Source organism: Oreochromis niloticus, linkage group LG15 (assembly GCF_001858045.2).
Source record: "Oreochromis niloticus isolate F11D_XX linkage group LG15, O_niloticus_UMD_NMBU, whole genome shotgun sequence".
Classification (NCBI taxonomy): Eukaryota; Metazoa; Chordata; class Actinopteri; order Cichliformes; family Cichlidae; genus Oreochromis; species Oreochromis niloticus.
In genome coordinates, this window is record NC_031980.2 from 5899104 (window position 1) to 5923837 (window position 24734).

A 24734-nucleotide genomic window follows, 5' to 3' on the forward strand; every position below is an offset into this window, starting at 1 on the left:
TGCACACTTGCCTTGCTATACACAAACACATACACATGCCACCTCAAGTGGTCCTTGTTTCCTTTTTGTCATTCCCTCCTTCACCTTCTCTCTTCAGAAGCAGAACTGGCCCCAAAGCGTGAGGGGGCACCGGGGGAGGCCACAGCCCTGGAGGCCCTACTAAGGGGGGACAACCTGCTGGAGAAAAAAAACAACCTCAGTAAGGAAGAGGAGACATTGCTAGAAATACAGGTATGGTAACTCATTTGACATCTTATTTGGTCAAGGTCCAGCTGTACCCAGTGTAAAGACATGGATTTTTTTTTTTAAATAAATCACATCAGCATCTCAAGTTTTGTTTCTCCACCAACTTTACTGAAAATTGACCATGTAGATTTGATGTCTTCCTGCAACAAATGACAATGAAAGCCGATAAATAAATCAAACATTAACCAGGAGAATTGTAAATATGTCTGCATCTACATATTTCCAGCTTCCTCAGACCCAATGCTACCTCTGTCTAACCCCCATCTTTCTGTTTGCGTTTGCACTCTGCAGAGAGTACTTGAGGCAGAGGAAAATGGGGACGGCTTCCATGATGATGAAGACTTTGAACTCGATACTCCGAAGAGAAAGAACAGAAACAGAGGCAAAGTGAGTGTCAAAAACAAAAACAGGATTTATATATGACGGTGTGTGTTTTGAATTGTAATGCAATACAGAATAATACTGAAAAATTTAAACATTCATACAAAATCCAAATAGGTTAAGGCTCAACACCCCCATCAACCTGAAAGTAGAATACTTTACCAGCATTATAGGATACAGTATGCTTTTTTTTAACTTATGTTGGAGGAAATAAATGGATGATCACATGTGTCTTGTGTATCCTTTCAGAACCGAGGCTCGAGCCGCAGAAGGGCAGAACCCGTTAACATCGAGGACCAGGATAAACCTTATGTCTGTGACAGTAAGGGCAAAGAAAACTTCTTTCTTTGTACATGTACCATCCTGCGATCAGTGCGATTACAGACACTGTGTTTTCTCAGAGCAGAGATACTGTGTTCTCCTGAGATCTGGCTGTTAAGAGAAAAAACACGTGTATATTTATATATATTTTTTTTTAAAGCCCTCTCTCTGTTGCTAAGAGCAGTCCTCTGCAGCATGAAGAAAGAGTTTGCTGTTAATCCAGACCTGACCAGCATGCCACTTTCGTACTTGGACAGAATTCCTCAGTAATGGATTGCCGTGGGAATTGTGGCTAGAGATGCTGACTGAGCCTCAGACAAATGAATTTCATCCTCGTTTTTGTGTCTTGTTCTGTCTTTCCGATATTGTTTGCTTTTGTGTCTTCTCTGTTCCAGATAGATACAAACAAAAGTATAACTCAAAAAAGGCTGAAGAAGGTATCTCAACCTGTCTCCATCTTGTCTTTCTAGGAGCTTCTTGAGTTGTCTTTATGATTGGCCTTTTTGCTAGTGGGCATTTGGCGTCCTTGACTGACTGAATGCTAATGCTCTGAATATGTGCAATGCTTTAATTGCTTTAAAGTAGTCTAGGCATCCCTGTGCAAGCACTGCATGACGCTAACACTAAACCTAATGCCTCAATGCTTGCTTGTTGCAAAGCATGCGCCAACTGATGCTTAAACACCAGCTCAGCTAAGGGATGCATGCTTAATAGGTTTCTCTATAGCTGTGTGTGTTTCTTAGATTAGTGTTTGCACTGGTTGATTTATTGGTCTATTTCTATATATTTGAAAATATAATTGATTGTTTGATTATTATTTAGGCTGAAATAGCTGGATCAATGATGCAATAGAGAGCTGTGTAATGAGAAATGTCTATAATGGCTAAAAGTCCAATGTACCCATGTAAAAATCCTAAATGCACATTAAAATATCATAACAAGTCTTGGTCAGTGTTAAAAGTTTCACTTAAACTTGCTTATAAAATACCTATAAATATATATAGAAATATAAATAAATAAGATGATTTTTCTTTTAAGTCTTTGTCTTTCTTTTAACTCTGCTATAGTTCCACTTATTTACCTTAGGAAACATTCTCTTAGCAACAAATAGTTGTAGTTATTTCGGAGATAGAGGTTCTGCCTTACTGTCTTTCACGGACTCTCTACTTCTTCACAGCGACTAACTTAGACCAGTGTCATACACTGATGTTTTCATCTGACAGTGTGCACAGTTTTGCATGGTTTTAACTTTCCTGTGATTTTTAAAAAATCTGTAGTGTGTGGAAAGCGCTACAAGAACCGGCCTGGCCTGAGCTACCATTACACACACACTCACCTGGCAGAGGAGGAGGGAGAAGAGGAGAAGGAACCAGAGATGGCGCCGTCTTCTCCTCAGAGTTCAGACAACCATAAACGTATGCTGCTGGCTGGTATTTAATCAAACCGATTTAATCACAGAAACTTGCATTTAGCATAAAATTGCTTAAATCACAGATTACGATAACTCAGACTGGATGGCAGCTCATGGACCATTCCCCTTTTTTCTCCTGCTAACAGCTCAAAAGGGCCCCGATGGTGCTGTTATCCCCAACGACTACTGTGACTTCTGCCTGGGAGACCAGGACTCCAACAGGAAAACAGGACAAGCAGAGGAGCTGGTGTCCTGCTCCGACTGCGGACGTTCTGGTGAGTCCTCACTTACTGCAGCATAGATGGTTTACATGAAAACCTGAGGTTTTGTATTTGCCTAAGCACTAATCGATACCACAAGTGGAGCAATAGTTATATAATCCCTCCAGAAGACTTAGTGAAAAAAAGTGAATGCCGTATGAGTGCTTTCAGTAGGACAGCAAGAAGGCTTACTAAGAATGTGCCCATTCACTTTTCTGCCAAGAGTGACATGAAAGTATTGATACAACTCATGTGTCTGGATAGTTCATATACAGTTTGCACCATCTAAGCTTAACACTAAGTTAATGGGGACCAGTTGTGCTCATTTCCAGCTGTAAATTTTTATTCATTGTCTGTGCTAAAGTAGCTTTGCATCATTCGTATTTCAGAACAAAAATATTTATCATAAAATGGGCCTTTATGCCACCTCTTAGTTCATCCTCTGCCTGAAACAAGCCACATTATTCCTTTTACGACCACCGTTCCTTTAAGCCAACTTTTTTCCAGTTGGCTTGTGTTTTGTAAAATGAAGGTTTCAGCAACATGTGGGAATGGCTACTGTGCTCACAGCCAGATTTGTGTGCCTGCTAATAAAGTTTCTAACTAATGTACACAACTGTAAGAAAACTCTGTACGTATGTGACAACAGCAGCTCTGTAACTGGAGTTTAACAGGCTTTCCTAGTTGTTTTCCAACTTCGTTCCCACTGACTTAAGTGGAAAGACAATAAAATTTCTCAAGTGGAAACTATTTTTTTATTAGTTAAGCGTAAATACTGAAGTATGAGATTTGAAACCATGCATAAGGTTAGGTTTTATGTATCTATTACATGGTGTCCCTGGTGGGTGATGAGCACTTGCTTCACCCCCTGAAAGTCTCATCTGTTCCAGCTTTGCCATTACTGTCCTCCACCTGGTGGTCTTAGGCCTGCCCCCCTCTCCATAACCTTAGGCTGGCCATGTGCTGTTACCTTGCCATGGTGGGTAGGCTTGAGCACTTGAAGCTATATTGTTGGGAGGGTTTAACCCTGGCAAGGCATGGCAAAAACAGCACATGGCCCTTCGTTTTTGGGGCTAGGCATCGGGCTAACACCTCCATCTCGTAAAAACCCCAGCAAGTTACAGAAACTTTGATGAGAACACAGTACACTTAGGTTAGCTTAGTCCAATTTAAAGGGAACAGTTAGCCTGGTTTGGTTCAGAGGTAACAAAAGCTCCTTTTTAGTTTTTAAACACATTTTTTTTTAAAGTGAGCTTTAGATGAGCTTGTAAGATATTGTTACCTCATGAAACAGCCTGTAACTCCACCCCTCCTGCCCGTTCTACGTTTTTATGCTAAGCTAAACTAAGCTAATTGCCCTCCAGCTGTGTGTGAGTTGTATCAATCACTTCATAGATCTCTCTCTGCAGGTAAGAATGACAGTGGAGATTTTTCTGAAATGTTTTGTCTGCTAGACTCATACTTTACTTTATGTCTTACTACACATCTCATTTTTGTTTCTCTTTACTTCCTTTTTGTCCACAATCTTGTTCATGTGTATCTCTCGCTTTCTTGCGATGTTAATCTTTGCTACACGGATTTAAATTGTGTTTTTCTATCGGCCACAGATGTGATGCAGTTTAAAAGTTTGCATCAAATATAAAGGAATTACTTACACACATATATTTAGGAGGGAGATGAGGGGAGGTACATGTTGTTACCAAGTTTAATGTAGTCCTTCTATATTTCAGAACAAGTTTCCCAAAAATTCAAACAAATCTTTACCTTCAGGTGATAATGTAGATTTCTTTAGATGCTTTTGGTGTGCAATAAAAGCTTTCAAGTGTCTCTTCAATGGGGTTGTCAATGAGCCTTTCAGATCATAAGAACTGAGAGCCAACCACAGGAAAGAACCATACGAATTTGCAGAATCCGCCGCTTGCTTCCATCCTGCATGCTTCTCCATGTCAGCCTCGTCCATCAGTAAAGACCTCTGCCTTTAGACAACATGCTTTCACTCTTTTGTTGCTCAGTTTTCATGCATTATCCTTTGGCACATGTGGCTGCATTTTTTCCCCTTTTTTCCCCCCCCGTTTTGTTTCCCACACTAGCCGAAAACGGCATCTGCTGGATATCTCAGCAAAAAACCTTTGGTCGAATCATTTCAGCAAGCGAGATGTTGTCTTACTACGGTAGAGTGTGCTAGAACAACTGGGAGACTGTGTGGCCTTGTCTGTGTTGCTCTGATGCTGATGTTTTCATGGTAGCTGGAAGAGGAGGAGCGAAGAAGGATGGGAGGAAGCGGAGCACTCTCGAAGAATTGTTCGGCAGCGCGTCAGACAGCGAGGCCTCCACGTTTCATGGCTTTGAAGATGCAGAGCTGGAAGATATTTCGTTCTCAGACAGCGACGCAGTTGCTGACAGCTAATAATGGGACAACTTGACTAGCTGAGCCTTCTCCCATTAAAGTTTTAATTGAGGGAACAATGAAAGACTCGTGAGGCACATAATGGACTGCAGAAAACCACGGTGAAGACACTTCTGGAAAGTGTCTTGGAAAGGATGTAGGATATATATTCACATATGCTTCTGCTTGGGAATTTGTTTCTCATGGACACACTAATATATATTTTTTTACCATCCTCAACAGTTGAGCCATTTTCCATTTTTCATAAACAAAAAATAAATAAATAAAAATGCCCTTACATTTGACTTTGCTTGCATCAGATAGTCAACATAACAAACTATACATCTTTGCTACATGCCACTTAAATCTGGATCAAAAACGTTGATAGCGCTGTGGACTACGGAATAAGGAATTAAAAACATGACTTTTCCATGGTAAAATAAACATGTGACATGGGGGAGGGAGGCACTTGGACTCTCAAGTCACTCCACTAGCTAAAGAGGACAGTGAGCAGCGAGGTAAGAGCCAGTCACCACTCCATTATCCATTAAAGCCAACAGGATGTCTGTTAAAAGTGCCTCAGCGGATTTCTTCTCAACTGCAATTCCTTAGAGTAATTTGTGAGGACGGCAGTAACTCAAATATCTACACAGGTCACATTCCTTGTTATTTTACCCATGAAGCTTAGAGGGATCAGTGCGATCAGTGTTTTGGGCTTCTTTCCCAGTCCAGATATATGTCAGTTCACCCTTGAATATGGCTCATTGATACCCCATTGACACCAGTGTACTCATGACTGTCCTCTCATAACTGTGATGATGTGGGCAGGCTACAAAAGACAATGTTATTAAGGCAGGCAACAAGAGGACCACTTTACATATTTCTTTTTGTGTTGTCACAGTTGTAGTTTTACCAGAACAGGATAAAATATGTCTCGGCTGTGTTTAACTGTGCACACATGACTGCATGTGTTTTGTTTTCCTGTCATATAATCACTTGGAGCAGCCAGGGACCAAACCATAAAAACCTCCAATTAGTGGATGACTTGCTCTACCTGCTGAGCTACAGCCACTCCATTAACGTAGACAACACAACCAGCTAAAGTTCAGGAAGAAAGGGGATTAAAGTGACTTGAATGCACCATGTTTGCCAAACATGGTGCATGGTGGGTATTTCAGAAAGTGCTGATCCACTGGGATTTTCCCACATAGCCATCCTAGCCGTCACACAAAGCATCAAACCATGAAACAGACAGATTACAACAGCAGAAGACCACACCAGGTGTTACTTCTGTCAGCTAAGAACAGAAGAGTTAGAGTACAATTTACATGGCTTTACCAAAATTGGAAAACAAAACCATTGAAAGAAACGCTGCCTGGTCTGATGAGTTGAATTCTGCTTGGACATTCAGATGGGATACTTTGGTCCCCTTAGTACAGTTGCCATATTATTGCCAAACATGTTCATGCTTTTAAGACCACAGTGTACCCATCTACTGATCCAGAAGGATAATGTGCTGTCACAAATTGCTAATCAGTGATCAGAGTTTGTTTGAACATGACAATGAACTCACTGGCCTTCACAGTCACCAGACAGATGGCCAGTGTTAAAATTAATTCAAAACACGTAACTGTAACTGGGAAAAGCTGCTAGGGGAGTCACAAAATAAGAGAAAAAAATATAAAGCTAGAAATCAGTTTAACAGATCCACTTTAAAATCACTCCAAAACAGTTTGTAAACTTTTATTTTTGGCAATCCACCTCTCCTGCCCCTGCTTCCCTTTGTGTTTGTCTCACCGTCCCAACACAGGTCATCCTACATGTCTGCAGTTCACTGAGAACATGATGCAGGCTGTCAGGACATACCAGTGGCAGTGCATCGAGTGCAAGTCCTGCAGCCTCTGTGGCACCTCGGAAAATGATGTATGTATCACAGAGAAAAACCTTGTACCAACCTTTGTGTCTCCAGAAATGATGGCTCTCACTTTGAATCAGCTGTGAAGCTATGGAATGACATTTCACCAGCTTGTGTGCAGCCTATCAGAGAAATAATACATATTAAATTAAACTGAAAGGGAACTACACTATACACTGCTGCTGATCTGTGTAGATATAGAATTATATGGAGCCAAGTACGCAAAAAAATTTGAAAGTCTGTAAAGATTAATTAAGAGTTTAATTTTATATGCAATGTGCAACCAGCAAGTCCCTGTTTTATAATGTATTGTATAAAATAATGACAATGACTGTGTGTTCATGCAGGACCAGCTGCTGTTCTGCGATGACTGTGACAGAGGATACCACATGTACTGCCTGAAGCCACCGATGACCCAGCCTCCTGAAGGTACCGCAGCCGAAAGCCACTCTGACAGCTTTTAGTGTACATCAGTGGTGCTATATTATATGTTTGAAAGCTGCTACAGGCAACGTCTATATATGGAAAAGAGCAGAAAGATTTCAACCTTTCCCTCTCTCCTCTCTTTACAGGAAGCTGGAGCTGTCACTTGTGTTTGGACTTGTTAAAAGACAAGGCCTCAGCCTATGGTGAAGCATAAAGGACACCCTGGACATTTTTAAAGCACATGTAAACACAATCTATATATATTTGTACAGATGCACTTACTGTTTGACATATACTTTCTCCCAGATACAACCCAACACACACACAATACCCACATATACACAGATACACACTCCGGTGCATTAGCAGGCTCAGGGCAGTTTCCCATGTGAGGCTCAGAGATCCTCTACCTCTCATAAAGCCAAGCAACACTCACAGATGCAAATGTCATACGCCATCTTAAGCGTAAGTCAGCTAACAGCAGATCTGCTGTTCCCTCGTTTCTCTACCTCACCTCTCAGCAGACAGCAAAAAGCCAAAGCAAGATTGATAATGGCCAATACAGCATAGAACATGTGCATGTGAAGTACATGTTTATTTTAACTGTATTTCTGCATGTTTCCCCCCTGATTTGGATTTATTTGAGTATGATTTGGAAGGTGTTTCTCCTTGAGTATTTGCTGAAGCTGCATCACTTCCTTCCCTTGTAGCTTAAGTTCTCCAGTGGGGGAACCTTGAGTGAGTTTGACTAATGTTTGTTTAGATTTCTCCTTCCAGCTCTACTCCTCTGCTATGTTTAGACTTTACAGTGACATTCCCACTTTACATCTGGACAGACTCAGTATTAGTTATGCCATCTTTCACAGGTTTTGTCAAGCTTGGTGAAATTTATATCCTGCACTAAGAGGAAATGGGGCGATAAAACAGCCTCCACTATCATTCCCTTTGGAGCATAGTGACTTTATATCCACGTCTGTTTTTCTGTATTCGTTCAGTTACCAGGATACTGTGGTGCTCAGTAGGACACCTTACTAATGGTGTAATACTTTTAAAAGTAGAATAAAAAAATTATTCATCTAAATGTCATCTGTAAATCAGTGGTTCCCAAACCTTTTCTTGAAACAAGTTCCTTTAGCTTACTGAAATATTGCCCTTTAGCTGATTCTGTCTTATTTTAAGTGTAATGAGATAATTTTGACTAGAAATAAGACAAATACTCTTGGTAAGATTTTGAGTTTTTGCAGTGTATCTCCTACTTCCCAGCCAAGTTATAGACTGATTGCATTTTATTAAATAAATACCTGAAATTTCTCATTAAAAATACAACTTTATGTCTTCAGTGAACTAAGAATGCAACTTCATACTTTATTTGACTGACATGTCAATGAGCCAGAGCTACAGGTTTTCTTCTCAGTAAATTTTGACAATAACCTGACTATCGTTAGCCTTGCTAGCATCACAGCCCACTTTTGTTCTTTAAACAATTCCTTATTGATCCTTCTGTTTTTATAGTGAATTTGAAGTGAACGCTTGCAGTGGTAGATTCACATATCACAGTTTAAACAATTTGTTTTCCTACACTTTGACTGAATTTGGTTTTTGTCTGAAAAAATAACTTCATTAGCAGCTGTTGCTAGCCAGCTATTTCATGCTAACTCCATGAGTTGATTGAACTTTTTAAGCTATTCAGCTCACTCATTTTAAAGGAAAAAACACCATAAAAGGGGTTTAATCAATACCATCATGCCTACAAAGCCACAACTAAAACACTGAAGCTAAGCTATAAATTTTTGTGGGCAGGTTTTGATGATAATGGCTCAGACACAGTAAAATCTTAGCTTCGACTTTTTTTTACAGCATCCATTTTGACATAGAAGGTAAATGGATATGTTACTAATGACAATAATGAACATCTTCTATTTAGGAGCAAGGCTTAATTAATGTAATTCGTAAACCTGTGTTAGCCTACTGCTTCATGTCAAAATTACTTCTGCTAAACAGGTCCAAAAACTAGCATTGTGATTTTAGCCTCTAACCATACATATCTTGCTAATTAGAGATTGAACATAACTCTTCATCAGACAGCAATCCAATCCAATCCAGTCCATTTCTTATTATACTCAAGTCTTTCAGTGTTGCCTGTCCAGTTAAGTGTTTAGAAGTCCAATGCTGTGGACTGGTCACCTGCAAGTACTTGCTTTTTCTATGCTTTGATTGAACAGACAATAATTTTTGAAAAATGTTCAGCTTTTATTGTTTCGCTCTACTCTATCCATACATACACAGGTATTTTGATAAACATAGCCTTTTCTATGCGTTTTGACCTTTCGTCCAATGTAAACTGCACTTTGAGACACTGAAAATGGGAGCTTCTTCCAGGGTGAAGATTTTCAAAAAGTCAAGTTTCTTAGTTTCTTTCCAGATTTTGTCTTCCAGTGGCAAAGTTGTACACCCTTATCTTCTTTTTTGACATCAGACTGTGCTTTGTGCTAATGTTTTTAGGCTCCATACATATTGCCTAACATTTCTATAAGGTCAGGTTTATACCGTCACCTGTTGCTTTGGCAGCATGCTCTTTCATTTGGGTGAAGTTCAAAATGAACATCATTATAGAAGGTCTATCCAACAGTTTGGGAACCACTCGTGTAAATTTTCCACTGCAACATGTTTATTATGAAACCTTCATACATTATTATCTCTCAAGGAAGCAGCATATACTGTTGTGTCCTGTGTTTTGTATGCAGTTAAAAACAGAATATATTCTGGGAGTGCTGCATTTGTACAGCCGTGTGAATAAGGTTAATGTTTACTTGGTTCCATGTTAGACTGAGCACTAAAATCTGTGAAAATTGTTTATATTATGAAAAAAAGTTGACTCTCAAAAGTCGAAACACCTCAAGAGAAGAAATTAGAAAAAGAGAAAATGATCCTCAAAGTACACATAGTGTGCTTCTCCTGACAGGATATCACATTTTGCATTTGTGTTTTGTTATTATGTGTTTGTATTTGATAACGCATTTCCACTGACAATCATGAGGTAGCATAGACACATTATTAACACACTGAGGGTTTCACTGTGCTTTTCTCTGGCGAATTTTCAATGTCATTTGCGTCTTCCTTACACAAATGTCATATGTCGTGTTTTTGGGGGGAGGGGGGGGATGGGTGCCATCAACTACAGTGATCCAAATGTGTGATGTTTTGTTAAAATAAATGTTACATTATTGTGTTAAAATAAAGACCTTGATTCTTGTTTGCTTGTATGTTAAGCGTATAATGAAAATATCCCAGTCAGTCGCCGACCTGTTTCCAAATTTTCCTGTGGGAATACTCTCTCATCCCAGTGAACTGTTTTACATAAACTGACAATTAGAGATTGAAGTACTAGCCAAGATGACTGTGTCTAATATGAACATGTCTTCCTCATCACATATTACTGCTTTCCTGTCTCTCACCCTCTGTGTGTGAATAAACTGCAGTGGGCAGTGACAGAAGAATAAACTCATTTTCCAGTAGTATCAAATGAATGTTCACCTTATGAAAGCACTTTCCACTCTCATCAATGATTATATTATATTATATAGATCAGTATTATTTCAAATATCCGTATAGTCATTGCTAGAAATCTTACTTGGTAGTATGTACATTTTTTTACCACTAGGTACCAGTATTGGTCTGGAGTTGAACTGCAGTAGACTACTCATTGTTGAATTCATGAAAAACTTATTTCATTAAATTCAGGCATAGGTCAAAATCATTGACAATTTGTTTTAATTTGTTTTTGTGAGATCATGCCCTAGCTAAACTATAAACCCATCTAGCACAGTTTTTTTTAAATCATATCCTTAATTAAGTAGTAGAAGTAGCTGTACTACAGTGGAAACATACTGCTAAAAAATGATTATTTGTGGAAAAAAACTTTTTAAAAAAATCTGTGAGACACATTTTAGAACACTAGTTGAACTGGAGCCAAGAAATTACTTTATTGTACTGCCAAGTATACACCACTGATAAGTGCAACAAGTTGACCTTAAAAACCAGTGACAAAACTTACTTGAACAACTTTGTTTAATGGACAAAAATGTCATTTTTCAGGAGAAAAAATGAATACCGTGATGTATTTATCTTATGTGTTTGACTCAGCAGCTGGTAGTCATCTCAGTGATGATGGACAGGAAAGTGCTTGTAGCAAAGCTGGGATTCAGGAGGAGCTGCTCCAGCACCTGCGCACCTTTTTGCCTTGTGTTTACTGAACACATGGCACCTTTCCACAGACGCAGCAATGTCCCACCTGGTAAATCATCATCATGAGCATAACTTAAAATAAAAGCTTAGCAATAATATTTTGTGTTTGCTTGTGTGTGTGTGTGTGTGTGTGTGTGTCCTACCAAGCAGACTGTCGATAGTCTTCATCCAGCTGAAGATATACAGTGTGTGGTTCTCCTCCGCAGTCAGACCAACAATGTTAGGTGCGCTGTCGCCCTCCTAAAATGATAAGACAGAATGGAGAGTGGATAAAAGCCTTCTCTCACTTTGTGTGTTTCAGAAAACAAGAAGTGATGTGTAAAATAAACAGATGGAAAAGGTTGAAGGTATGTACCTGTAAAATCCGACTTGGCAGAGGGGATAGGAAAAGCAGTGCTTTTTCCATGTTGGCCTGGAATCGAGCTGCTGCTACATATTCTGCTGAGTTCAGCCAGCTCTGAGCAAATGACACTTCTACAGAGGAATAGTGGCTCTGCCTATAGGAGAAGCAAGAGCACAGAAGCTGAGATTAAGAGAGCTGAAATTTGAGATAAATGTTTGGCTTTTTTGACCACTTGCAGGGAAAAACAGCAAGGCCTCGTCCTTGGTAGTTTTGGTGTGCAATGAACTACCAAAAACATTTCAGTGGACAAAAACAATTGTATTTATAAACATTTATAAATAATAAGGATATTAATCATTTTTGCTTTAATACTTTTTCCAGCTTCATTAGTATTGGCAATAAGGGCATTGATGTTAAAATTTGTGCAGGAAAGAGTACTGACACTGCTAAAACTAACAAGACTGCCAGAAAAAAAAGATGAAGTAGATTTAGTCAATGTCATTGTCATGTATGAATGCGTGTGTACACGATTTGTAATATGTTAAAACAGGATGGGTGACTGGGGAGGAGGGTATGTGTAAATGTTTTAGTAATGAAATGCATTAAAATTATAGATTTTATGATAGATAAAAATAGATACTTTATTGATCTAACAAGGGTTATTGTGTTACAGCAGTAGAATAAAAAATGAAAATGACATAGTCTACAATTAATAAGTAACATGGTTACAGTGAAAGTAAAAGAAATTACCTGGCATTACATGCTGCAGAGGCATAGGTTGAAGCCATTTGGGCGTCCCAATAGACACCGAGGATAGTGTCTTTCTTCACATCATCAGGCAGAAGAGATTCACTAGTAGTCTTCAGACCCTTAAAACAATATGAACAATTAAAGGAGTACACCTATTTCAGCAATGTAGCTTTGTTGTTTCATAAAGCTGGTGCATTCAGGGAACACAGACCTGTTTTGAACTATTTTACTTTATTTTACTACTTTTTAAAATGTAATTTTTTCTGCTAAGGACAAAATAATACAAGTTCAGTTCCCCTTTAAAATTGCGGGATAATTTTATGTGAATAGAAACCGTGTGTATATGTACCAGTGTATATCTGTGTTTCAATACCTGAAAAAAAGCATCCCACTTAGACATGGCATCAGGGTATTTAGCTTTACAGTCAGCATAAGTTGTACAATAGTCCTGTACTCCTGCAGGCACCTGCATCTGGACCTGGTAATGTAATAACATACATGATAATATGCACTATATAACATACATTATAAATAATACAAAATGGTCATATTCATTATTATTTAAATTGCAAATATTTGTGTGATGGCATAAAAAAAGTGTACTCTTCTTCGTCTTCTTCTTCTTCTTCTTATTATTATTATTATTGTTGTTGTTGTTGTTGTTGTTTTATTTTCTAAGTGTTCATTTTCAGTTTAAGACAGTACCTGAGCTCCTGCTCCCATGAAGCCCTGTTGTGCGGCAGACAGAAAGGGAAGTACAGATGCAAAATAGTTCACACCTGGAGAAACATAAAGAGGTCATTTGTATTCCCCCTGTGTTTGTTTTTTATGCATTTGTTCCTTGTACTTACAGGCCCACCAACTCTGGGTAGAAATGCACAAAGGCTCTGCTTCCAGGCCACAAGTTGTTGCACCTGTTGGATCAGCGAGACGCCCTGTAGAAACAACAGATCATTAGCTGTGGTCTTGTTTCTTTGTTAGTTGCATTATTAGGAGGCTCTTTATTCAGTTTTGTACTACAAAGTTTGTTAAATTGTGATGAAAGGATTATTATTGATTTTAAAAAAAATAATAAAATTATATTTTGACTTCACCTGAAGTTAACATCCATCCGAGCTGCAGTGGCAGTCCCCACAGCGGACTGTCAGTAGCATTTGTCCCCATGGATCCCATGAAGGGGTCTGTAGCAGCTATCATCAGCCGGTATAAACTCATGCGGTGAAGGTAGTTCCAGGGGTCTGGAAGCAGAATCCCATCATGCATTGGCAACTCAGTCACTTGGCTGGCCGTTTGTGCCCAAAGGATGGGAGCGCCATTTTCTAGAATTACTGCAGAGCTGCTGAGAGACACTGCACATGCCAGGACGAGGCCAAGGACCAGCAAACGCAGCATGACTGTGGTGTTGGGTCTGCAGAGAAGGACAGAGTCAAGAGCAGCTACTCTGGACTGAGAGTTTTCCTTTACATACAGCGTTTATATAACTTCTCTGAATCCCAAAGTCAGTGCATGCAAATCTGCACCCAATCACATTAGTCCATGTGACATATGGCTCACTGGACCCTGACTAACAGATAAGAGAATTTAAGTACATACAGCTGAGTATTGCCCAAACACTCAGAGAATACTGAGTTCAGTGCAAAGTACATCTGTTCATCCTTCGAGCTGATTTGTTTACATGAACCCAAATCCACAACTTTTATAGTGATACCATCAGTAAATTGAATCTGGAAACACAAACCCCCAAATAACTTCTAAGAATTCTTGGAAAAAGTATGCAGATTTTTACCCCCTTAAGTAGCCAAAGATAACACTTTTTATCTGGAAAAACTCATCAAATTTACTTTCACATACACTCACTGAAGACTTCATTAGTTACACCTTGCTCACACTAAGTTGGGCCCCCTTTTTTCATCAGAACTGCCTTAATTATTTGTGTCACAGACTCAACAAGGTGCTGACCATAGCTTTAGTTTTATGTTCTTGGTTGATAGGAGTGGCATCCAGTGTGCTGCTGGAGCCCATCTGCTTCAAGGTTCAGTGGTTATTTGAATTACTGTTGCCTTACTATAATCTTGAAACAGTCTTTTTTCTCTTTTTTGGACCTTTCTTTGTAAACACTAGAGATGGCTGAGTGGGGAAATTCCTAAAAGAGCCAGACCAGCCCATCTGGCACCAACAACCAACACGTTCAAAGCCACTATAACCTTTCATCCCCATTCTGATCCTTGGTTTGAACTTCATTAGTTCATCTTGGCCTTGGCTATCTGCCTGTACATTTAGATATGGACTACATGTCTATGCATGTAGTTGCTGCCATGAGATTGGCTGATTAGAGAATTACCTTAATAATCAGTCAAACCATTGCACTTAACAAAGTGCAGTACAGTCCAGTGAGTCTGTACTGGATACAGAAGTTAAGAGTGTTATTGATTTGGTTAATCTGAGTGAACTTTGATGTGCTAATGCTGTCTGGTAAACAGAACATGTCTCGTAGCTTTATGTAACATCATAATGTGTTTTGTAAATGACCGCACTTTGCATGGACAATACAGCAAGGACGAAATTATAACTACAATTTTAAAAAGTTGAGGTGGTGTTAGGAAGTGAACTGTTAGGTAATACTATTTTAATCCAGATTCTGCATTATTCTGAAAGCAAAGCCCATTTTATATGTAAAGAAGGGTAGCAAATTAAAAAGAAATGTCTTTCAGCAATATGGTGGCATGTAAGTCTAAAGTAGCATATTATTAAAAAAATGTCCAGTACAAGCTTAAAGGAAACAATTTAACAAATGCACATATCAGCAAAACATTAAAACCAGTTGTTGCTATAAGTCGCCTTTGTGCTGCCCTTTAACTGCACACAAATGCTGTGTTGTAACCTCAAGCTGAGTGTTTTGTCATCTTGCTGTGGATGTGACATGTAAGGGATTGATCCAACTGAGGGACACTCACAGTATTGTGGTGATTTCTCAGACAAGGTAGGCCTACCTAGTAGGATATTCTATGTTGTTGTTCTTTTTGACTTTTGACATTTTGACTCTTTTTGGGAACTATTAGATAATATCATTACCAATGCGACTATTGGTATCGAATTGATACTAGCATGATAGAATCAATACTGTTCTATTATCTGAGTTCAGTATGCAGCTCACTGCCAATTTTTTAAATAGCCTATAGCACATTTAAACCACAGAAGGTGACCCAAAGCGCTTTAGAGACAGACACATTTACGTTACATCCATCATTTGTACACAGTTCATTTCTGGGCTATTAATGCATGAACATGGGTCCTTTGGTCTTGTGGGTGTGTCCACTGTGGATCTGGTCTATTCTGGCTCATTCGTGGATGTTCAGATTGAGATCTGAGGAGTTTGATTTATGCAAATTAGCTGTTCTTAGCAGTTTTTTGGGGTGGCAAGATGCACTGTCCTGCAATAGGAGGATGCTGCCATTGGAGGGTGCTAGAGAATTGTTTGGTGGATAGACACCTGTAAAAGTAACATTCACAAGGTTTTCCATGAAAACTCTGCATTGCGAAGAGATAATGAATGTATTCATTTCATCTGTCAGTTGTTTTATTGTTGTGGTTAATCAGTTATGACCCATGTTAGCTGCAGAACCCCCCCCCCCACCAAAGAGTTAATTAGGTCTCTCCGGGTCCCTCAACACCACATTCACTGGTGAGAAGGCCCAGCAGTCCATCTATTTTCTGTGGAAGGTGAGAAAAGTCCATCCATCCATCCTAACGACAATACAGGGTTGACTATTAAGAGTATCCCAAGCAGCTGCATAACTATCTGACATGGGAACGGTACAGTATCAGATCACAAAATCCTTGCAGTGAATAGTGAAAAGTGAAAACAGCTGAAAGAATCACCAGTTTCTTTCCCCACCTTCAAGGTCATATCCCACAAACTCTGTATTCACAAAGCCACCATCATTGTGTATGATCCCACACACACCTGACGCAAACCTTTTACTCTCCTGCCACCTCACAAGAGGTACCAGAACATCTAGGCCCTCAGTTCCAGTCAGTGCAACGGTTTCTTCCATTAGGCCTCAGAAAGCTCAGTACTCAGGGTCTGGACTGGAAACTCATGCACATAGAAGTGAACACCCTATGAATCAACTAGACTAGTAACATACATACACACTGAAGCAAATGGACACACTTTACACAATCATACTTAAATTGTTGTGTACATTTCTGCACACATAGTGCAATTAAATTTTACTTAATGCCAAATCAAAAGTAGCTTTATATTTTAAGGTAAAGAACCTACAATAACAGAGAGAAAACTGCTACAATCAAATGACCCTCTATGAGCAAGCAATTGGTGACAGTGGGAATAAAAAACTCCCATTTAACAGGAAGAAACCTCTGGCAGAACCAGGCTCAACAAGGGGAGGCCATCTGCAGTGACTAGCTGGGCATGATGGGAGGGAGACAGGCCAAAAGACACACTGTGGAAACCAACCAGCCAACTTTACCATGTAGAAAAACGGCATAGGTGTGATGTTGAAATTGCACTAATTGTTTCTTATATTAAAGGGGAATAAATGTGCTATTAAACGTCTTTACGTTCAGAGAAAGGGGGTTTTGTAAAGTTGGCTGTATGTGGCCCACGATGTAAAAGGAATGTATTCAATTCAATTTGAATTCAATTTATGAGGCCGATTCTGGGCCCCGAGCCTCATGTTTGACACCCAAGACCTAAACAGAATTATAATCCCTTTTACTTTTATGGCTCTTACACTAACTAGAAGCATTGATGTTGTCCAGTGTAAACTAGCATTTTTAAAACTGATTTGGACCCCTCACCTGCCCAGGAACCAGCATCTCACCTGGTAGCCTACAGTCGAAAAGTAACCAAGAATGAAAGATCATGAAATACCTAACCTGTACTGCGTCGTTGCTCTATTTTTAAGAAAAGGACAGTTTTTGTTTCCATACTTTTCTGGGCTCCATTATGTTACCGTTTGACACTTTTTATTAACAGCTGCGATCTCGCTGTGAGTGCAGCAGACATCATGTGATGGAGGAGTGGCCAACGGAAAAAATCAGGAAGCACATCGACGCAAGAAACAAGTCACGAGAAAGGTAAAGTTCAAACTTTTACGCAACTCAAGTAAACTTTTAGTCATTCTTGACAATTTCACTGACGTTTTAGACGACCAACGCATTTTTACGAGGCTGTTTCGTATTTTTAAGTTTGTTTGTTTTTTTGCAACGAAAAGCGACAAACATCTTCATACTGACTTCTCTTGTAACTTCATGACTCTTAAACCCGCTAATGTTAAAATGAAGAGCAGTGTACAGGTAACATTAGAACAGCGTTAACCCCAACAAACACAAGTAGGTCATAACTAAGTATTTGCACTTCATCCGTTCATGTTGATGGCATAAAAAAAAATACTCTGCTGATTTCCGCATTTTTTCCTTGTTGGCAAGGAGACAGAATCAGCCTCAGAACATGCACGTTAGTTTCATTAACCCTAATCACACTTTAATTTTTCATTAAAGCAAACGAGAAATATCCCGTCACTGTGACAGTTTCTTAGCAGGTGGTTATTTGCATACTAGGTTTCAGTCTTTTTTGAGTCAGGAAGTCTTATGAGGAGCTTGTTCTAAATATTCCTGACCCAACCCTCCTTCACTTCAGGTTGTACAGTATGATATGAGCAAATATCCCATAAGGAAATGCATTACGCACCGACACACCTTTATCAGACTGTGGGCCTGCGCTTTTGGCCTTGATAGATGGGTTTTTTTTTAAGGTTAAAATGTGAAAATCTTTGAATTCTGCAGCATATTTATTATATTTTATTTCACAGCATCGATATCAAATCAATTTTAGCTGTAATGATCATTTGTGTGACTCCCTCAATAAGGTAAGTGTATTAGTTTCACAGTGTTTTGAGTGGATAAGTACCAGCATAAAACCTGTTATTGTTACAGTATTTTTTTATTGTTTCAGGTTGATCATGTTTACAGTATCACATTCCAAAGAAGCTAAAGCTCTCAACCAGTTCTAGGTCATTAGTTATATTATAAAGTGATTTATTTAAACAACTCCTTCACTTTACTATTTCAGTATCCGTCCTTGCTCCTCGCAGCTTGAAGCTTAAGTTTGCTGTGACTACACACACTATACTCAATGTTTGGAGGGGTCATTGTACTTTTAATAAGAGAGTATTCCTGCTTAAAGGAAATAAACTGGCCTCCTCAGAGCTCTGAAATCAAATTTATTAAACACTGTGAGCAATGAGAACACCAGCCGTGTGGCAGGCTTTACTGTGTTGTGTGAGAATAAAACCCCCGACTGAGTTGAGGTCATGAGTATTAAGGAGCACCCAGTCACCCCGCGGTATTGTGAAAAATAATAGTGAGCTTCTCAACAGATATTTCTGGAGCTTTGCTGTCAAGATGAAAACCTGTAGAAAGAAGGTGAAATGTCAGGGCGTGTCACAAACGTTGCATCATTTTTGGGGAGAGGAGATCACAGAAATCACTCTGTTTTATCTTGTATTTAATGCTGTACCTAATGTCAAAGATGCCATAAATAGAAGCACAGCTGCAACATCCATTCTTGGAAATTTGCAAGATACAATGATTATACTATATCTACACAAATGCTTTCACCCCGAAAGCCTCATTTTTTTTTTTCTACACATGACAGTCACGAGAACAGTGAGCTGACTCCAGACACTAATTAGATCTCACTGTTAACTCATGAGCGAGTCGAGTGAAGCCTGTGGTCTTGTGTGTCCTCGTAGCTTTCATCATGGCCTACCAGGCTGGGAATCCAGAGGAGCCCAGTGTTTTGGTTAACCAGATCAGCTCCAACATCCAGAAGATCACACTGCTGAGTAAGAAATGCACACATAAAAAGGCATTATTGTCAGCCAGCACGTGGACACACTTCAATACAAATAAACAATGTGCTTCTCTGTGTCTTTCTTGCCAGACTCCGAGCTGCAAAGGGCAATCTCTGTGCTGGGAACTGAACAGGACAGCAGCTGGCTACTACAGACGATGTGAGTTACTAGGGCTTGGTTGGATTTACATACCTGGGCTGTTATCAGAAGTATCTTAGTGAAAGTGTAAATGTGCAAGCGTAGAAAATGTTAGACTATTACAGCCATGTTTAATGCAGATTCCATTCACAGCTAATTTTCTCTATACTCTAAATTACTTCTGATTTCTTTTAAACCTGTGCACAGTATTATCCCTGCCACCTTTTGTCTTTGTGAGGTCTGAGTACTATTCCCTACTTTAACAAATTAATGCTTTAATGTCATCAGTCAACAGAAGCAGCAACAAGGCAACCACTTGGCAAAGGAGACTGACCGACTGATGAAAGCATTTACTGCACTTCCGGTTGGTCCTGATCAGGTAATGAATTTCTAAAGTCTTCCTCATCTAAAAGGTTTGTCACAGTTAAGCAACCCACAAAGAGCAACCTCCTGGTCTGAAAAATAAACTCACAGGCCCAAAAGCTGCAGTTCCTCACGTCCTTGGAGCCTGGCTACAAAATCAAATCAGTCTCTATAGACTTCCATGTTAAAATGCCCAACTTCACAGCTTCACTGCAGAAATAAATGTGTTGACAGATTGATACAAAAAAATGCTTATGACTTCTTCTTAGCTTGAATTGTTATTTATATATGACATCATAGCGCTTCAGCCTTTCATTCAAAGTGGTTACTTGTAGTTCCAAAGAAAGCATGGCAACATCTAAATGCTCAAAATAGCAGTCCACTGACCAATGAGCATTGTAATCAATCTTTTCTGTAGAATCTGTGGTACCATACCAGACTGATTAAGTACAGACCATAGCTCTGACAAGTCCATTTGTTCATCTGGTTACAATATTTTTGTGTTTCTTTTAGCGTCAGAGAAAGATACAGAAAGAGCGCCTGCTGAACGACTTCTCCGCTGCTCTGAACAGCTTTCAAAAGTCGCAGCGAGATGCCGCCAGCAAAGAGAAGGAGTTTGTGGCCAGAGTCAGAGCCAGCTCCAGACTGTCTGTAAGTAACTTCCTGTCATCAGATCACCAGGTTGGTGGGTAGAGCATTAAAAGACAGTAATAAAATAAGTACTGTATGGGAGTATGAGAGCGGGGTAAAGCCACTGCTGTAATTGTGAACACATATATTACATCATTGCGTAGATTTAGACGGAATTCAGGTCTTTTGACACGTGTGTGAAGTGCTGTTTAAGAAGTGTTGTGTTTTTCCACTTAGCCATAAACTGGATGACCCATACAGGCGATTTTTGTCAGCACAAGTTGTTGTGATGGATAGCAGAGTAGAATATGTTTGGTATCTTATTGAAAACCTGCAGAAGAGAAGAGACTTGACAATTAGACATTCTTGAAACCATAGAAAATAAAATTAAAAAAATGGTTTTAAGCACTGTTTTTTAGTAGCTTGTTTAGGGTTCATTCAAGCTTTGCACTAACAATCCAGCAAAACAAGTAGGTGCTGTACGTCAAGGCTCGCTGGCTTTTTACTTTCAGCAGCAGATTTCACTAGTTTTTGTTGCCACTTTCATGTTTCTTTCTGTTTTCACTCTCTGCTTCCCCTCTCCCCAGCCTGCCGAGGCAGATGGTCACCCTCGCTGAGCGTAGTTCTGGTGCATGTTAAGGGGGTTATCTTTCTCTCCCCACTCTCACAGAGTGCTCGTTCACAAACCTTGTTGGGTTTCTCTCTCCAGTATGTTGGCTTCTGTTGAGAAATTTCTACATTTTTAGAATTCTTATTTTTACAAAAATCCACATAAAATTGTTATTGCGCTGTATTCCACCACATTGCATGCTTGAAATAGTCGTAGCTGGTTTCAGTTTCACTCCTGTCTTAAAATTGTTGCAACCACAGGCGTCAGTTCAGAAGTAGAGTTTTACATGAAGCTGTCACATGATTGTGAACCAAAAAGTATCTTTAATTGTGATTGTTGTAGTCACAGATTCCCATGATTGGACCCACTCACAGCTGTGTTCCCTTATCTCACTCTTGCTTATCTCACTTCACTCAGTTTTTTTTTATCTGCTGTGCTGCTGATAAGTAGGAACAGCGTTTTACTGCTGCTATGTTTAATAATTTATTTTTGCACAGTAAATAAAGCTGCAAGGTGAATTTATTCAACTTGGCCATACATATATTTTAACAATGAAGTGTTCTGCAAATACTGAATAATTCTTTTTTTTTGTACTTATATATTGCAGCAAAGCACATTCTGTACTTACTGAATCATTTCTATACCCATAATCAGGAATAGAAAGACCTCTGCAGATTTGCAACATGAAGATTTAAATGTGTTCAATTGCCTTCTAGCAGGGTGGTCAGCCTGAAGACAGCTTTCGAAATGTTCCTCCTATACCGAGGTAAACCCACTGTTTCTGAACAGTATTATTATTTCTGCTTTTTATTATTATAGTAAATAATGTTTTAACTACTCTCGTTGCATCTGCATGCAGTGATTCCCAGATACAGATTCAGGAAGACGCTGTCACTGAAGAAGATCTGAGACTGATCCAGGAGAGAGAATCAGCTATAAGGCAGCTGGAGGTAGGGATCAAAATCGAATGTATCGAATAGCTGTGCAAAAAAAATCCACAAACACAAAGTCACAAACATACTGTAAGTGCCTCTTGTATATGGACTGGCTCTCTTGATTTTTAGTCTGACATCGTAGACATAAATGACATCTTCAAGGACCTGGGCATGATGGTCCACGAGCAAGGAGACATGATAGGTAAGAATAAGTTAATGCTGACAGGTGAAACGCCTTCACATTGACAGTTTACAGCTCGGTGCAGGATTGTGTGGTTTCTACTCTTACTGCAAGTAAATTATGTATTTTGTTTTGTTTCCTGCAGACAGCATAGAAGCCAACGTGGAGAATACCGAGACCAATATCCAGAAAGGGATGCACCAGCTGGCACGAGCTGCAGACTACCAGGTAATGTGACAGAGATATCATAATATATGATATGACAGAAGTAGTGAGGAACAGGAGTATGAAAAGACAGATGAGCTGTGATAAATGCTAGAAAAATGAGATTTTAACTTGGATCAGTAAAGCTACACTGGTTGTTAGAGCCTGTTTCTGTAAAGCAGAATGTGTGCATGACTCTACATCATTTAATCAACTTATTAGTTAGATCATAAAGGAAAAAAATCCAAAAACATTAAATTACTTTCTGCTTATTTTCCTTCTAGCAAAGCTCCCGGAAGAAGATTTGCATTATAGTCATAGTGTTGGTTGTCGTTGCTGTTGTAGTAGGACTAATCATCTGGGGCTCCTTGAAAGCCTGAGGGCTTTCTCCTCCTCCTCCTCCTTCTCCTGTGTTTATCACCATGGACCAAGGATGAAATTTCATTCTTAATCTTTTTCTTCTTCAAAAACTGACAGAGGGGGGGGAAAAAAGATTGAAACGCCATCTGTCTTCTCCTCTGTCTTTTTTTTGAAGCTTTTTAAAAAAAATCAATTATGTTTTTAAGATATTGTAGTTCTCACTGTCAGGACTACAACCTTGTTCGCTGTAAAGCAAATCTAGCTCTGGTAGCTTTATTGTCATGATCAGTGTCTGATTTAGGCATGGTTTACTTTAAAATGAAAGACTTTATTGTTCATCAGCTTGTCAGATGAAGGAGGCGAGTATTCGTGTTTAGCAGCAGTCATTGTTGCTGAGTACGTCCTGCCCTAACAATGTCGAGTCGCTCCAATAAGTTGAATGTACACAGTACACACAACGCTTTTGGGTGCAATAAAGCAGCATGTTGGTAGGGGATGTTGCTGCAGCTGCCTGTTTTTGTCTGGTTACATATGCAAATACTATAAGTTTCTCAGCAATAAAACAATTAAGTGAAGTATGTAAATTAAGTGGAAATGAACAAGCGGTAGGCATAGGTTGCAGTAAAATGTAGCCAAACTACATTCAGAATATTTAAAAACATTCCTCTGAGGGGCAACAGTGTTTTTATCTGTTGTTTCCAATATTTTAAATTAAAATTATTTGTTGATTTTTATTCAGTCTTATGTATAACAAAAAATAAAAGCAAGTGCAACTTTGATCTTGCTGTTAAGACGTTAGACTACACTCCAAATAACAAGGGGAACGGTTTGTTATTATGAGACCAATTCTGAAAAAATTGCAGCGCTGTGTAAAATGTAAGTAAAAGCAGAATGCAGTGAACACAGAAAATGTAGCCAACCATGAAAAAATGTTTTACCCAGCGTCCCCATTTTTTTTTTCAATAATCAGGTTTGTACATTCAGTACGGGACTTATTTCTTTTAGCTTGTCAGGGAAATCCTTTTCATGGAATTTCACTGCCTGTAACACAAAGGATTGAAGTAAAATATTTACAGTAAATAGTGGCAAGTCAAGTAATACACAGTGAGAGCATTTGTAGGTTATTTGGCATTCACCGGTGGTTCTCAGGAAAAGGCATCTAATTGAGCAAATTACGTAAGAGCTGAAGGAAAGTTGTCACTATTTTCTGTGAGAACTCTCTTATCCCTTGTTTTTAAAAACAAATAATTAGAAGACCAATTTTAAAGCAAAATATACTAATGCAAAGTATCCTAAGTTACCTTGTATTAGTAAACACTAACACTGTTGTCATGCTTCTGTATTTGAACCTGATGGAAAATTCTGAGCATGTGTATATTTTTTTGTGTGTGTGTGTGTGTGTGAACTGTCTTTTATTTGCTGAATAAAAATTCTGAATCTGAAGTGTGAAGAGTGATTTTTAACCAAAATTGTAGGATACTTTAAACTAGATTATGCACTTTCTGAGACTGTTGTTCTGCAGACCTCACTCCGTTGCTTACTGCTACCAAGTTGGAGGTAGAAAAGCTGAAGTTAGATAGCAAATTGTTTTTAAATATATTTTTTTAAACTTTATTTTGATTCACTTTCCTTTTCAGTAACATACAGAAGAAGGAGGCGAAAATGAGCAGGGGAAAAAAGCTAGGTGGTGGTGGTGGGGTAACCTCAACCCATGAACAGTTTCGTTTGCTTTGTCTTTTTCATCGTCC

The 24734-nt window shown here is 39.1% G+C and overlaps 3 protein-coding genes across 10 annotated transcripts in view; 2 read left to right on the plus strand and 1 right to left on the minus strand.

Moving 5' to 3' along the window:
* The window catches only part of dpf3 (double PHD fingers 3), a 26214-nt gene extending 14605 nt beyond the window's left edge, over window positions 1-11609 (plus strand). For 2 of the 7 annotated variants that reach the window (XM_025898598.1, XM_025898597.1), the window contains 9 exons: window positions 98-231; window positions 538-633; window positions 877-949; window positions 1344-1385; window positions 2226-2378; window positions 2506-2634; window positions 6816-6928; window positions 7268-7349; window positions 7493-11609. In XM_025898598.1, the coding sequence (XP_025754383.1) occupies window positions 98-231; window positions 538-633; window positions 877-949; window positions 1344-1385; window positions 2226-2378; window positions 2506-2634; window positions 6816-6928; window positions 7268-7349; window positions 7493-7560 (890 nt within the window). In that variant the 3' untranslated portion in view covers window positions 7561-11609. Of the gene's footprint in view, window positions 1-97; window positions 232-537; window positions 634-876; window positions 950-1343; window positions 1386-2225; window positions 2379-2505; window positions 2635-4865; window positions 5367-6815; window positions 6929-7267; window positions 7350-7492 lie in introns of those variants that run through there. The other 5 variants (XM_003440780.4, XM_025898599.1, XM_005449695.3 and 2 more) reach the window with 5 other exon arrangements.
* leg1.1 (liver-enriched gene 1, tandem duplicate 1) lies at window positions 11397-14145 on the minus strand. Its single transcript, XM_003440630.3, has 8 exons — window positions 13779-14145; window positions 13536-13619; window positions 13390-13463; window positions 13058-13162; window positions 12685-12803; window positions 11947-12088; window positions 11735-11831; window positions 11397-11637 (listed from the first exon to the last, which is right to left on the minus strand). Exons 1-8 carry the CDS (start codon window positions 14074-14076, stop codon window positions 11486-11488), a joined length of 1071 nt encoding a protein of 356 aa, XP_003440678.1. The 5' UTR covers window positions 14077-14145; the 3' UTR covers window positions 11397-11485.
* A 1403-nt stretch (window positions 14146-15548) lies between these two features.
* Window positions 15549-24429, plus strand: LOC100697763 (syntaxin-7). Of its 2 annotated transcripts, none has more exons than XM_005449691.4 (11): window positions 15549-15664; window positions 17687-17787; window positions 19464-19556; window positions 19655-19724; window positions 19992-20082; window positions 20580-20717; window positions 22026-22072; window positions 22166-22256; window positions 22371-22443; window positions 22568-22650; window positions 22911-23160. In XM_005449691.4, exons 3-11 carry the CDS (start codon window positions 19472-19474, stop codon window positions 23004-23006), a joined length of 774 nt encoding a protein of 257 aa, XP_005449748.1. In that variant the 5' UTR covers window positions 15549-15664; window positions 17687-17787; window positions 19464-19471; the 3' UTR covers window positions 23007-23160. The 2 variants fall into 2 exon arrangements, with proteins under 2 accessions (XP_005449748.1, XP_003440677.1); XM_003440629.5 differs by having other exon boundaries at window positions 15551-15664; window positions 22023-22072; window positions 22911-24429.
* The last annotated feature ends 305 nt before the right edge of the window (window positions 24430-24734 follow it).

Excerpts from the sequence above, each read along its gene's own strand:
- leg1.1 (XM_003440630.3), bottom strand. The coding sequence starts at position 14,076 with ATGCTGCGTTTGCTGGTCCTTGGCCTCGTCCTGGCATGTGCAGTGTCT. Across the intron at positions 12,804-13,057 it reads AGTGGGATGCTTTTTTTCAG|GGTCTGAAGACTACTAGTGA; the intron begins GTATTGAAACAC and ends TATTGTTTTAAG. Across the intron at positions 11,832-11,946 it reads TGCCAAGTCGGATTTTACAG|GAGGGCGACAGCGCACCTAA; the intron begins GTACATACCTTC and ends TTATCATTTTAG.
- LOC100697763 (XM_003440629.5), top strand. The coding sequence starts at position 19,472 with ATGGCCTACCAGGCTGGGAATCCAGAGGAGCCCAGTGTTTTGGTTAAC. Across the intron at positions 20,083-20,579 it reads TTCCGGTTGGTCCTGATCAG|CGTCAGAGAAAGATACAGAA; the intron begins GTAATGAATTTC and ends TGTTTCTTTTAG. Across the intron at positions 22,651-22,910 it reads CACGAGCTGCAGACTACCAG|CAAAGCTCCCGGAAGAAGAT; the intron begins GTAATGTGACAG and ends TTTTCCTTCTAG.